The sequence below is a fragment of the Engraulis encrasicolus genome, chromosome 11, assembly GCF_034702125.1.
Source record: "Engraulis encrasicolus isolate BLACKSEA-1 chromosome 11, IST_EnEncr_1.0, whole genome shotgun sequence".
Taxonomy (NCBI): domain Eukaryota; kingdom Metazoa; phylum Chordata; class Actinopteri; order Clupeiformes; family Engraulidae; genus Engraulis; species Engraulis encrasicolus.
The window spans coordinates 51,570,688-51,586,162 of NC_085867.1; the positions used below are offsets into that span (position 1 = coordinate 51,570,688).

A 15,475-nucleotide genomic window follows, 5' to 3' on the forward strand; every position below is an offset into this window, starting at 1 on the left:
TGCGTGTGTGCGTGTGTGTGTGTGTGTGTGTGTTGGCAGGCAGGCAGGCAGGCGTGCGTGCATCCGTTTGTGCGTGTGCGTGCTTGCATGTGTGTGTGTCATGTATGCAGATGTGAGTGTTACTGTTATGGCAGGTGCACATCTTGGTTTAAATGAGGACATTTTGTTGCTATATCAACCATTGTACCAAGAACGTAAGATGCACAAAGACAGCATCAATAATACATTTTCATGGTCAAGGCAAGTCCTAAAAACCCTGTGCCTTGGGACAAAATATTGTGTTTTTCTCTAAACGAAAGCGAGTGTGATGAAGGCAGCATCACTTCCTCGAACAGTGAAAGGCCATGTTTTTCCAGATCAATCGAAAGAGATGCTGCCGACTTCGGTTAGGAGTCTCTTGCTCATGTAACCGAAACTGTGTTTGTGTGTGTCTCCATTAGCACAGGTGTTAAGGGGGTGGGGAATCCCGCCCTGACCTTCGTGACTCATTTGACCAGGAGGAGACACCCGGGCTTCCCTCCAGCTCTCTCAGTGCTCCCCATGTGTGATCTGGCCTAAGGTTTCTCTCACACACGTACATACATTACATCTTACTGCCAGTGTCAAAAACTTGGCTGCTAGTTCATCGTACTGTGTCTTCTGTAAATTACTTTGACTACACAGGTCTAGTCAGGTGGACATATAGCCGACACACAAACACACATACAATTCGTCTTATTGCAAGTGTTCGAAAACTTAGTGCGGCGTCTTCCGTCGAATTGCTTTGACTTTGTTTCTGTTCTCCTTTGACTATACAGGTGTATGTAGGTGTATTGTTTTCTCTGTCTGTGTGTTTTAAGTGCGAAGAGAGAGGGGGGCTGTGTGTGTGAGTGTCGTGTTTGAAAGACGTCTGGAGAAGGATCAACAACGGGCCCCCGTGAGCTTGCTTGGTTTTCAAAGAATTCTGCGGTTGCGCTCTCCCTCTTTCCTCTCGCAGTCAAACCCTCGACCCCATGGAGCTGTGTGTGTGTGTGTGTGTGTGTGTGTGTGTGTGTGTGTGTGTGTGTGTGTGTGTGTGTGTGTGTGTGTGTGTGTGTGTGTGTGTGTCTTTGCACTTATGTGCCTGTGTGTGAAGCCCACATCCTCCCCACCCTGTACGACCCTCATCGCTCTACGTCGCCTCCCTCAAAGGCACAGGTCTCTGTAGAAGAAACCAGCTTTGACACGAGCCCATAACCCCAACCCACTTGCCCCCACCTCCATACGCTTGAACCCTTAGCCTCCACACATACACACACACACACACACACACACACACACACACAGAACTCTACATTTATGTTTATTATTACATAAAATGTCAACAATGATTGAATGGCATAAAACATATTCTTAAAAAAACATAATGGTAGTTTTATCATTAATCACATTGGCTGTGTTTGCGTCACAAACTTAATGCATTTCTCTAACTTGTGACAAATTATTGCTAAAAGATGCCATCTCTATTTGAGTAGAACAGAAACATTCACAGAGTATGTGCAGTTGAGTTAAAGAATGTGAGGTAGCCCTTTACTTGAGAGTACCGTCCTAACTACGTGTCACTGCCAGTGTCCTGAAAGTGTCATTAACATTTTGTCAAGGTCTTAAGAAAGTCTTTAGTGTCAGCATTCAGCATAAGGATAATATGTTGTGTGCACCTTGAATGGAGGCTTCAAATCTCATTTTACTGTGTATAATGGTAATAAAGCTTTTCTATGACACTTCATGACGACAGTAATTTAACAAAATCAGCATTGACAGTTTCATGACAGTGTTACAACTTTCATGTCATTCTTATGAAGTGTTATCAAAGCTGTATATATGCAGCTTATCTGTAACGTGTTGACTTTGATGTGTCAGGCTGCAAATACATGAATAGGATCCTTGGGTAGTAAGACAAGGGCTAATGGGACTGACGGTGGTAACGAAGCTAGCGTTGTATAACGGCATTGCTTTCAGTTTTATTAAAAGGTTTAGAGTTCACCTGAATTTGCAGAGCTTGTAAGCTGCCATTGCATTTACGTGTCGATACTCTCTTGTTATTGATGGTGTCTGTGCAGTGGTTTTCCTTTGATTGGCCTGTACTAGATGCAGCCAGCCGATTACACTTTTTACGATAATGGCATCGTATGAGTGATTGCATTTGTTAATTTTAAGAAATTAAGGGAACATGAATCTCAAAGTAGATTAATAGAAGGCAAATAGATTTGTTTAGGTCCACTTCATAAGATTTACCTTCCATCCCTCCGACTTACCAGGAATGAGAAATGAGAATCTCATACCATCATTTTGAGTTAATCATGTAGCAAGCAAGAAATTAGAAATTCAGAATCATGTTCATGTATCTCCCGAGATTGATCACATGATGGAGCATGGAGGATGGACCCCCACCACTACAAATGTGAAGTGTAAAACCAGTAACAATATTTGCAATGTTTTCAATTGTTGGTTGGCAGTATATGTTCATAAAAATGGACAAATTTGGGAACAGGCAGTGAAGATTTTATTCGGTAATAGCAATATTGTTTGCAAATGAAGCTGAATTGTGGAAGCCCACATGGATCTCACTTCATGAAAGCACACGATTAGAGATCAACCCATGGTTTCTTAATTCCCAAATGTATAATCACTTCCACTTTCTTGCTCTACTCCTGTTTTCACTTTCACACTTGAAGGAATCATTTTGAGGAAAAGGTTGTTCCTCACATGTTCCATTATAATGGTATAGTCAGTACTCAAAGGATGGATTCATCATTATCACAAATCACAATACAGCTATTACAGTTCTGTAATACGTATATGATTTGGGATAATGATGTATCATCCTTTGAGTTGAATCCTCAGACTGTTATGGTTCAACCTGTTATACATGATATACAGTATATATGGAACAGTTTTGACATAGAAACCATTTGTATTTTACTCTGTGTATCTATCAGATCCTGAATTGTTCTCAAAATGACCTATGCAGAAGGATGAGGACTGCTCTATTCCACCTGAGGTATGTATGCCGCTATACTGTACGTTTTAGACATTACTTACTAACAGCCAGGTCGCTTATTTAGACAGTTCTTCAAAGAAAGCTTGCATGTGTTTATTTCATGAAATAACCTCATTGTAGAGTGTGCATTAGCAGATGAAATACAGCCTCTGCACTTGTGAATGTGGTGCAGCTTGATATCAGGTCACACACCTGTGCTGAGGGTGCAGGAGTGCTCGGAGAAGTAAATGCTGGCAAAGCTGTTCTCTCTAACAGAATACAACGTACAATATAAGAAAGGTCTGAGTGGAGCAAACGAGTTCTTGTATTGTGATGTATACTTTGATGTTTAGAGATGTTAGATGAGAAGTTGGAATAAGAAAGACATGATAGCTGTATTTAATGTTATTGATAATGCAAAGAATTTCTGTAGCCAAATGGTATTAAAGTGTGGTTGTCCGTCATTTCTACGCATGCATGTAAAATGTACAGAAAAACTCGCATCCTGTTACAGCAGACATAAGAGAAGAGAGAATTAAAAACGCGCCACTCGCCAATTCTCAACAAGTGGCAGGTATTTTAGCCGTCAGTAACAGACAGCACAAATGAAATAGGCTAAGGCATGGTTTTGGAAAATAACACCAAATTCTGAGACAAAGCATTTGAACAGTGTAGTTGGAAAAGTGCAATCTTGGCCAGTACATGATACATAGTGTCCAGGATGATTTCATTTTAAGCTAAGCATTTGTCGGTTTAAAATATACTTTATGTACAGTATGCATAACGTTACTTCATAATTATTTTGTATCTGTATTGTACATACTTCACTTAGAGTGTGTGTGTGTGTGTGTGTGTGTGTGTGTGTGTGTGTGTGTGTGTGTGTGTGTGTGTGTGTGTGTGTGTGTGTGTGTGTGTGTGTGTGTGTGTGTGTGTGTGTGTGTGTGTGTTGTCTGAGTCAGCTCCAGCGCCTGATAGGCTGTTGGCAAGAGGAGGCCGTGTTGTGGAGTGCGCACACACACAGACAACAGTTCCTCACAGATGACAGCACAGGCACTTGGCAGGAAGAAGAAACAGACAGACAGACACACAGACAGACACACAGACAGCCACTCCAATCCACATCCCTACGCCACCCTAGAGAGGAGCGCTAACTACCGCTGGACATGAGCCTGACCACTGCATGGGTGATGCTGGGCCTGTGGTCCGTAGGTAAGAACCTTTACAATGTTCACTCACGAGCAAGGCCTACTTGTTAGCCACTGTCGGGCAAGTTTGAAAGTGACCCACCCATCGCAGCTCAACTGTCAGTACGACCATCGATGAGATAATAGAAGCTGCTCGTTCAAATATAGCAATGTGATTTTGTCCATACGGTCACTCTATACATTGTGTTCATTTGTAGTAGTATGTGTGTAATATGATGTACTGTTCTGATTTGTGTAATTTGAGTTCAAGTGTGGAGTTAATGTTCCCATTACGGAGTTGACCTTACAGGCTCTGTTAGGCCGTCATGGAGTCAAGAATCTTTTGAGGATCTTGTCTTTAATATGGAATTATTTATCATAAATAATTAGACACCATACAAAAGCATGTTAGATTTTTAGAGGTAGTATGGTTCGGCTAGCATGTTACGCATCTTTCATAATGAAGTTCTGTATGTTTGGTATCTGTCCGCTTACCTTCCAAAAACAGTTTATACTTTACAAATGTCTTTACAGCTACATCCACTTTACTGAATCCAGTTATGTTGACATTATAATTAACTGCCTGTTGTTTGTTTGTTTTTTTGCTTGTTTGTTTGCTTGCTTGTTTGCTTGCTTGTTGTTTTACTGAATTGTTCATTGTAGTTTGTATATTTAAGGTCAGTGGGGTAAATTTGAACCACCTCATACAGTAGCGTACAATGTTGCTTTAGCCTGTAAAAATGTATTTTTATTGCACAGTTGAACTACACCTTTACATATCCTTGACTGATGAATTGCACGCTTAATGGGTATCGTTGCGATCCATTCTATGTCCGCTTTATCATGTGCGTTTGGATTACGCTGTGTTTCTCTACTATAGGCATTGAGTGTTCTGTTAAAGCATCATAAAACAATCTCCAACACTATTCACTATTGTCCATTCACTATTCTCCATTACAATGTCTTCCTGCAGGGTCCAGGGAATCAGACCTTTAAATTGCAGACGCTTGAACGGAATACTATAGAATTAAAAGCTAACATTAAAACTAACTACAACTATTAAAACTATCATTAAAAATAGAAACTAACCCAATAAATGACATTTAACCTGTGCTGTCCAGGATAGAGCATAATATTGATTAGTTCCACACATGTATACCCATGTTTGTTGTTGATCTCCTTTCTTATGCAGTGCAGGAGGGTTGTCAGCCTTCTGCCGCCTGTTGCCTCATAGAGATCATCTACCTGATGCAATGGCTCCATTCTGTCACCCCCAGGGAACTAGGGCGATGTTCCACTCTTACAAAATACCTCACAATTATTACATTACATTATGTTACATTACATTTGACAGACGGCTTTTTCCAGAGTGACTTAGAGACATAATCAGCGGCATACTGTACAAAGAGTGGGGGAAAGACAGTACACAGGCATACCGGTACAAGGTTAGTACAGATGAGTAGGGTTGGGTTTTTTTATGAAAGAAAACGGTCTCAGCAGACAAGAGTGTTCACAAATTTCCTGAAGGTTTATAGAGATGACCGACCTACTCTTGTACCATCTGGTAGCTTATTCCACCATTGCGGGACAGTAACAGAGAACACTTTAGACTGGGATCACCCAGTGAGCAAAGTGCAAGACTAGATGGTTCGCGTATGAGGACCGCAGCATCCTGGAAGGAATAAAGTATATGGCTTTAGTACAGCCTACAGATACAATAACCTGGTTTAGTGGCTGAGGTAATTTTGTTGGTGAAGCAACGGTGAAGGCCTTGTGCACCAGTCGGACACCAGTAGCCAGTGTAAGTTGAAACTGAGGACTGTATATTGAACAGAGCAAAGCGGCATGACCAGACAACCGAGGCGATGTGGTTGGAGAACGATAGATGTCATGTCATGGACACCCATCATTGCAGAAACTTGGTTATACTGTGCTCATGATGGGCATTGTTTTTGATGACACATAAAGTCAAGTTTGCATGTGATAGTGATATCCTCGATGTGAATATCCTAACATAAGAATTCAAATTCCTTAAAATTAAGCTTACTGTACACAAACCATTTATAATGTAGTTGTGTAACACGATGCACAGCTACCCCTTATTTTGGGTGGGTTCAGAATCAGCTTGAAAGTATACAGAAAATGTAGAAATGATTTGGGCATTTATTGTGGATAGGACAGTGAAGATCATGACTGGGAGAAAGAGACAGCATAGGGCAGGGAAATATCCCTGGCCAGACTCGAACCTGGTTCCCCATGGGTATGCAAGCCCATTCATGGTACGGTGAATAAGCATGATGCGCCGCTTCACCCCCCCAATATATGACGCCAATGAAAACATTTATCCAAGCATGCTACTACTCCATAAGGAAAGGACATATGGGCCGTTTTAATAACTATGCAGCATAATATTATATTTTACATTATTGATTCACTGATGATCTCATTGGCACCATACATTTGGGGTAATTGTCGGGAGGGTGCGCACATCTGAACTAACTAGCGAGACAAGATCAGTGGAAATGGTTGGTCTGCACACTGCATTTGTGCTCCAAAATATAAACTTAATTTAATGAAGAAAAAAACATGCAACTTTTGGACACCCCTGGGTCATCAGGCATATGTATGTTCCACTATCCATTTGTGGAAATAGGCCGACAAGCCAGCAGCGGGTCTATAGATTTCAATGCCCTTGCTTTCTTCTCTACTCAGTGTCTTATGTGTCACAGTACCTGAGATGCTTCTGTATTCGGGTATTTTTGTAGAGTGCATACAAATAATAACATATCCTCTGCCCATACTGTGAAGTAAGGTGTCACTTAAATACATATGCCTTTCACTCAGAATGTTATTTTGCTTTCAGTCACCAATTGGTTTACACACTTGTAAAAAAAAAAAAGACTCCCATCCACTTTTGCATTTTAGGAAAGTTCTTGGATAACCATGTAAGATTGTGTAAATTGATCATTAGAGAAACATACTTGAAAATAGATAACAGTCAACAACTTAAATGACCTCTTAACTGACTTGTGATCAGCGTAGACTTTCGCAAACCGTGTCTTGGAAAATTGAAATGCGTTCTGGACATTAGATCGTCATGCAGTCCTAATGTTGATGGAATCCAATTCTCTTGTCATGACAAGATCCCAAATTAATCTCACAAATAACAACACAAATACTGGTGAAATGAAAATGTATTTGGAGTTATTTGCGAATTTGACTAATGGGAAGAGTTGCCCATTTCGTTCTGTCATTGTCACCCTATTCTACATGCTATGCAAGTCTCTGCACTCACACCTGCTTCTACGGCCAGCCCAAGGCATAAGCGAACTATGCGGTGGCTGAGGGCCCCCACAACACCAGGGCCCCCATTTGAGAAGCAAAGATCAAAGAAGCAATGAGCTCTCCACTATTTCCCCATTTTATGTAGCATCTGATGCAGAGTAGGTGGTGGTTTGGGGGGGTCCCAGATGAAATTTTGATTAGGGCCCCATAAAGGCTTGGGCCGGCCCTGCCTGCCACAATGCTGCTTTAATGGATACAGGATTAACTGATTTATTGATTGATTGATTGATTGATTGATTGATTGATTGATTGATTGATTGATTGATTGATTGATTGGCTGACTGATTGGCTGACTGATTGGCCGATCAAGCAGCCTGTTCATCGGTTATTGACAATGAGGATATTTTAGTTTGGTTATGGATCCATTTGAAGTTATGGATCATGCCATAACTAACCTTTCTTTTACTTTTTCTCTTTATTGTATCCTTGTCTTTTCTCTCACAGCATTGGGACATAAGGTGGACATGAGGTATCTAGCAGTACAGTCCTCTGCAACGATCTCCTGTGAATGTCAGGACACAACGTGCCAAAAAGTCTACTGGTACAGGGTCCGCCAGAGCGACGGCGTGTATGAACATCTGCTGTGCTACACTTCAGCTGATGCAGCACACCCCTCGGACACGGCGATGCGAGGCCGACTTCAGGGTCGCAAGGGGTCGACTAAGACCCAATACACTCTCACGCTCAGTAACCTTACGAGGGAGGATGCTGGATGGTACTCCTGTGCCATCCCCAAGCAAACATACGACGACACTTACTGGCTACGGGTGGGAGGTAAAAGAAGTACTGCATATCTTTGTCTTAATTGTAGTCCTTTGCCTCTCTGCCCCCCTGAGTTTTTATCACCCTTAATCTCTTTTTTTATCCCATTCTCAAATTTCCATGCATCTCTCATTTTGTCAGATCTTCTTATCCCTAAGTCCCTGCATATTTCTCTCCAAAGTTTTCTCTGTAATTGTAATCAATGTCCCGCTACATTGGTCATCATAAAGCGTCGCCCCTCGCACTGTACCTCTAGACTTACATCAGTCCCCCGTCGTCAAAGTGACATATTGGAAGACATTTTTTTAAGGAGGAGGTTGCACCTCGCATTTAGTTGTTTTTATTGGACAAACGTGTTTTGCCGGGTGCCTTCTTCAGTGTTCAGTATCTTGCGTTGAGCATTTGGGCCAGCACCTTCACAATCGAAAAATTGGCCTATCATAAAAAAAACTACAAGTAAACTATTATATGGAAATGTACCAGGTATTTGGTTACACCTTACTGATTCATTTCAATCTTTTCTAGGGATTTCTATTAATTCACTACTGCTAATCCTCTCATTGCAAGATTGCAATCAATCTGACTGGCTATATGCCAGTGCATACTGTATGTGTTTGCATAAGTTCTGTGTATTTTCATAATTCGCAATGTTAAGCCTTTATCTTCACAAAAAAACCCTTCTCAGATCCAAGTAACCGTACATATAAACACGGACATCATGTAGATGATTAATATAGGGAAGTTGTATTTTATTACGACATTGAAACCACCACAGATTATCATATTTCTAACTAAACTGCATCATTGCGGAAAGCTCAACACGTTTGTTATGTTTATAGGACAGCCAAACATGCACATCCACAAATACAGTAACTGTCTGGATTTTGCATAAAGAACACACAGGCACTGGCATTGCGTTGTTGGGTATCTTGCTCAAGGGCACTTCAGCCATAGATGAGGGTGTAAGAGGCCTACTACCATATTCTTACTTGTATGGGAATCAAACCTGTAATTTTCCGATCTCATGACATTATTATTACATTACATTACATTGCATTTGGCAGACGCTTTATAACCAAAGCGACTTTCAAAAGAGGACATAATCAAGCCAACATCACAAGCAAATACAAAGTCATGACCAAGTCTCAACCCATTATGCATTGGCTGCCCCAAAATTGATCAAAATTCCTTGAAACGTAACTTAACAATAAAAGATGGTTAGTATTAGTTATTATTAGTATTAGTTTTGCGGACTGTGTCCACTTGCTGCATCGGAATGACTTGTTTATCGCTTTTGCTTCTATCCTGTTTCGTTTTGTTTTCTCGTTTCAGCTCAACAGTGTTGTGAAGCAGTATTTAAGGTGCTTGTTACACAGGGTGCTTGTTATTCGTTCACGTATAAACACAACCTGTGGATAAAAATAAACACCATTGTGGCAGGGTCATTTTTAAATTTTTTAAATGTGCATGTAAACGAAAGGCCAAAACCAATGCGTTTTCTAAAATATCCATATATGCGTGTAAACAGCTTCTCAATGGTTCACTCCTTCTCCCCTTCCCTTTCTCTCTGTTCCCATAGAGGCGCCTCCCACCACACCGGCCCCTCCTCAGAAGACCACGAAAATACCATCAAGAAGACCAGGCCCAAAGCTCCCCTCATGTTGCTCCGTTTATCAACCTCCAAAAGGTACTTTAGACACTGTGCATTGTGCATCTCTCTCTCTCTCTCTCTCTCTCTCTCTCTCTCTGTATGCTTGACTGTGTGCAGTTGATTGCGATTGTTTCTGTGTGGATGCATGTGTTTGTGCACAGGCACCTTAAGGATGAACGGTGAGGAACAATTATGAAATGCATTGTAAAGTCATAATATGAATTCAAATGTTTTATTGGTTCAACAACCTCTAAATGATTGAGATATAACAGTAAACATTTGGATTGTCTTATAACATTATTACTGGATACTATGTTGTTTGGTCATTGAGGACGAGGCCGTCAGCCAGTATCTGGTCTGCTGTGTTTGCACGCGACATAGGACTGCTAACCTTACTAATACTTAACACACATTATGCACTAGTCACTCTCTGTGTCTGCCTATGAGCTGTGTACAGTATCCAACAAGAATAAGAGTATTTCCACGTATAGTCCCCTTTACCATCTGGGAAACGGTACAGAAGCCTGAAATCTCATACTACCAGACTCCAAAGTAGCTTCTTCCACCAAGCAGTAAGATTACTGAATTCATGCTGAAGACAACAAGGCACTTTCTTTGCACTTTTTTTCCACCCCCCCTCTCTTTTTTTATTTTTTATTTTTATTTTTATTTTTAATATTTTTGAGGACACAAAAACACAACAATTTTTACTCTTTATAGGCTTCAAACCTATAATAAGACGTAATAAACTAATCTTGAATCTTGAATCTTGAATCTTTAAGTGAACCAAACTCCGCACAACGTTTCCAACAGCACTGCGGACCACTGTCTGTGCCGACGATTTCAGTTGCTCCCGCACACTGGCGCAGACGTGCTATGAACATGAATGGCCAATTTCGTTACAGCAGAGCATGGATAATCAATGGGTGGCTCAGACAAAATAGAACTAGGCCATAATTGGCAGCCGACATCCTGGGACAACGGCGCCGATGCGCAGGGTTGTGTTGTAAACAGAGGAATCAAACGTTGGCAGAGCAGGGCACTTTGTCCTAACCGGTGTGCAGAGGTCCTAAGTGGACCAAAAAGTGATCCAACAGAAAAATAACTCAGTCCTGTTTTTTCTTCACTTTGTGAGTGTATTGCATAAAGGATCAGGGGTCCGTATCTCAAAAGCGTCTTTGCTAACGACGGTAGCAACGTCCTTCGTAAGAACGACTCAAGTCTCTCTCGACAGCGACGCTCACCACTAAATCCAAGGGAATGGTAAGACGGTCTTAAGACGGTTAGCAACGACAAGAATCGAGAAACGGACCCCAGGTCCCATTATGGGGTTTCAGGGCCTCCGCCCACCAGTTCTGACAAAGTGCGGAGCACTGCTCTGCCAACGTTCGATTCTACTGTTTTCGATACAACTCTGCAGACCGGTGCCGATGACCACAGATATCAGCTACCGATTAGGGGAGAGCTCTATTTGTGTCAGAGCCGTTGATCATCCATGCTTTGCTGTAATGAACTCGATTCAATATGTATAGCATGTCTGCGCCAGTGTGCAAGGGTAACCGAAATTGTCGGAACCTATAGTGCTCCGCAGTGCTGTCAGAACCGGTGTACCGAGGCCCTTTGTCCTCTGTTTGTTCACACCTGGTCCTATAGAGCTCTCCTCAAGTGATTACACTTCAGGTATAACTTGTCAGAACACTGATAGGTGAGTTGGAACAGGCAGTGTTTGATCATGTCAACACACTATTTGAAGCTATTAATTCACAACCCTCTGCATGCTGTCTTATGCACCCTGTATATAATTCTCCTCCTTAAACTTTGTTTTGTCTGCGACTCACAGGCTTTGCCATCAGACTTCATTGTTCACAAGGGTACATTGAAGCAGTAACACATTTCAAACTTCAACATCTCCTAATTCCTCCCACCCAACAGCATGCAAGCAAAGGAGGTTATAATTAATTGAAAATAGTGAGGAGAGCACAGAGTGCCATGTGCTCACCATGTGCAGATTAGCAAATTGTACCACTCACTCTTTTAGTGAACCGTACAGAGACCACCTCAACAAAGGTCTCAGTACGGTTAGCTTTCGAGGGGTTTGGGTACGTTTGGAGCGTTCACATATGCACAGGGTGCTGAGTTACAAGTCTGAGTACGCTTAAATGGCTGAAAGCGACCAATTATGAAAATGCCCTTAGTTGTATATTTTTCTCTATGTGATATTTATTTGCATATATATGTGTGTGTCCTAGGCTGTGGAAAGTGGGTCCTCTGGCCGCTCTGTGGAGGTCTAATTCTTCTGACAGTGCTCCTGGTTGCCGTCTCGTTTTACTTCAGTCGTAAGTAGCCCTCCACACCTTAAGGTCAGGTCAAATATTTACCCTTTTAATTCTGGTATTCATATGTGCTTTTTTTACTTGCAGGACTCCCCAAGAAGTGCAGGCATCAGTTTGTGAAGTAAGTTAACATGTCTACTGTACTGTATCTGTGTGCAACAGCACACAGATATCTGTGTGTACAGTCAAAGATGTAGTCTTAATTTCGAGTGTCAAATTAAAACTGTGCCATTATGCTCTGAAACAGTATTGCATTATAAGTGTTAAATCAACACTCAAAGACTTGAACTAACACTCAACTGCTTGGGACCATATTCAACAGTGTTGAATTAACACTGCACATTTTGCTATGTGTTGATCAGACTCTCATGCTGTGAGATCTAGCCTCATAAGCATAACACTCAACCACCTGGTAAAAACACTCGGCTGCTTCATTTAAACTGGCTTTAGCTAAGAGGTACAGTTGGACCATCATGAGGGGTATACTTATGCTCTGATTGCCAAACCAATAAGCCTGGCTTATTGCAGTGACACAACAGAGCCACAACTCTAGTGACGATCATCCCATCATCATTAGGCTTAAAAGATGAAGCATGATTTTTTTTCATTGCTGGTTACGCTTTTGGCAAGCTGAATTGTTTTGTTGTAAATAAGGCTATAGTTTTTTGATTGTGTATGTGTGGTGTTTGTGTGTGTCTGCAGGACAAACCAGAAGCGATAAGTGGATGGAAATTGTCAATGAGGCAAGAGGTTTGTACTACTGTGTTACACATCTTTTTCACTTTCCATCTGTTATTCAGTGTTATATTTCCAACAACCAAAAAACTCCTACTCACAACCACTCACCTCCTGTGTACAACACTAGTGGTTAAAGGCTCCTCGTTACAGATAACACACAGCTCATTTAAAATCTAACTGAATACTAATACTTAAAACTATTTCAATGTTTGTTTTTCAGATTGTGATGTCGACTGAGATGCATGTACAGGATCCTTCTATCAATTATCTGTTCTTTTCTCATAATAAATGTGTTATATGATTGCTAATGACTGCAGAGCACTTATTTACTCACGCTACAAAGATTTGTACAGTATGTTTTAATCCATTTTTTTATTTGCTTAATAAAACTATCTATAACTAGAAAAAAGTCTGCATGTTTCTCTAAATGATTTTGCATTTACAAAACCATGAACGCACGCACGCACACGCACACACACAAACACCTCAATGGAATCCATACAACGTACAGGGGGGCACATGCACACATTTGAAAATGAATATGAAGCCTTTTGTTCTGTTTATTGAAAATATACAATTACGTACACATTGTGAATATAAGCTACACAAATACAGATAAACACACCATTCAAGAGTCAAGAGGCATTGATGCCTAGGACATCAGTCCTATAGGGGCAAAATCCACTGGCTGGTTCTCTCAGGTCTGACATTTTCAGCTTTCAGCAGGGCACTTCTTCCTGTATGAAGAAAAGAGGGAGAACGAGAAAAGAATTTGCTTAGATGGAGAGAGGTGGAGAGAAGAGGCAAAGCGCCCCCCATATGAGGCGCTATCTTGCTCTCTTTCATCACTCGCTTTAGCTTTGAGCTTGACGTCTCAGCGCAGAAACAAACAGACCGCAGGGAGACCACAGAGCATGCCACAGGCACAGCGAGAGGAGGAGAGAACGAAAGAGAGAAAGAGAGAGAGGCAAGAGACTGAGAACAGAAAACAGTGTTGAGCTGAACAGTATCGAAACAGTTTCATTCTGGGGTTTTTTTAAATTACTGTAACATGTACCCTCAAGGGACTCACCTTATAGTTATTTTTTGTTCTAATCATGTTCCATTATAATAAAAAAAACATACATGTACTGTATATGAAAATGAAAACAAGAAGCCACAGGTGATTTGACACACCGATAAAAATGTCATGCTATGTGTCTCCCATTTTTACCTGACAGAGCATTTATGAGAATTCACCCTGTAGTTAGCAGGCTCGGTCTGGTTTGCCCTTCTGTGTATATAAAGCTGTGTCTATGTCTATCTTATAAATATTACTTAGACAAATGGAATTAATTCTTTCATGTGTCATACATGTATATTGGCAGCAATTATGATATGGAATGAGAGATATTGGAAATCTGTACAAGTAAAGAGAAGAATCTATTAAACGCTTTCAGTGACACACATAAAAGGCTCCTCATAAGATGAAAGCAGGAACACATTACACATTGCTGAAGGGTTTGATTGCTGACAAGTTTGAAGGGCTGAATGGTTTTTTTTACAACAGAGACCAAAACATTAATTCACACAGACAAGTGTTAAATGTCCATCCTCAAATTCCAAATGATACATTGTAAAGTTTTGGATAGCCATCTTGATTTCAATTCAATTGAGATTCCTCTTACAGGTCAAAGAAGGATTAGTAGCTATTCAAGTTTAAGAAAGGCGCTAAGGACGTTTCCTCCTTTGTTTGAAGTTGGGTAGGAGGAACTTGAGGAGATACTGAATTTTGAAGTAGGCTACTGCTTCAATTTTCCCTTGTCAACTATCGACTCTGATGGCAAAGCCTGTGTGTCCTATTCAAAAAACAAAGTTTAAGGAGGAGAACTTTGGATGGGTAAGACGCAGAGGGTTGTGAGTTAATGTGCATTAGCTACCAATCAAACAGTGTGTTGACACGATCAAAGGCTGCCTGTTTCAACCAGCTTATCAGTCTTCTACCGCACAGGCTATGGCTGCAGCCTAGCGCAGTGTTTCCCAACCTTTTTGGTCTCACGTACCCCCGAAGCCTTTTTGTTGTACCACAAGTACCCCCTAACCCATTCTCTCTTTCTATTCTCCTATCCCAATATGGTCATGCTCTATTAATTTGTTTTTATCGCATTGTTCCAAGTACCCCCTTTAGTGTGCTTGCGTACCCCTAGTGGTACACGTACCCCTGGTTGGGAAACACTGTTCTACCACACAGGCTATGGCTGCAGCCTAGAGGCCCCCACCTGCTAGGGGGGTCCTGATTGGCCAAACTTGAAAAAATGCAGAATAATGCAAATGTTGAAAAATCCATCTGTCATGTAGAGTAGTTGGTAGACATGTTATCCTTACATATTAGCTCGTAATTATGACACTGTAGGGGCCCCAGGCTCTTATTCCATTTGAAGAGGACTGTAGGGGCCCCAGGCCATCTTATTCCATTTGAAGAGGA

The 15,475-nt window shown here is 41.2% G+C and overlaps 1 protein-coding gene across 1 annotated transcript; it reads left to right on the forward strand.

The window, feature by feature from the left end:
- Positions 1-42: 42 nt before the first annotated feature.
- Positions 43-13,364, forward strand: cd8b (cd8 beta). Its single transcript, XM_063211425.1, has 9 exons — positions 43-559; positions 2,958-3,019; positions 3,958-4,207; positions 7,972-8,301; positions 9,869-9,976; positions 12,190-12,276; positions 12,361-12,394; positions 12,976-13,023; positions 13,232-13,364. The coding sequence occupies exons 3-8, from the start codon at positions 4,162-4,164 to the stop codon at positions 12,992-12,994; spliced, it is 624 nt and encodes a 207-aa protein (XP_063067495.1). The 5' UTR covers positions 43-559; positions 2,958-3,019; positions 3,958-4,161; the 3' UTR covers positions 12,995-13,023; positions 13,232-13,364.
- The last annotated feature ends 2,111 nt before the right edge of the window (positions 13,365-15,475 follow it).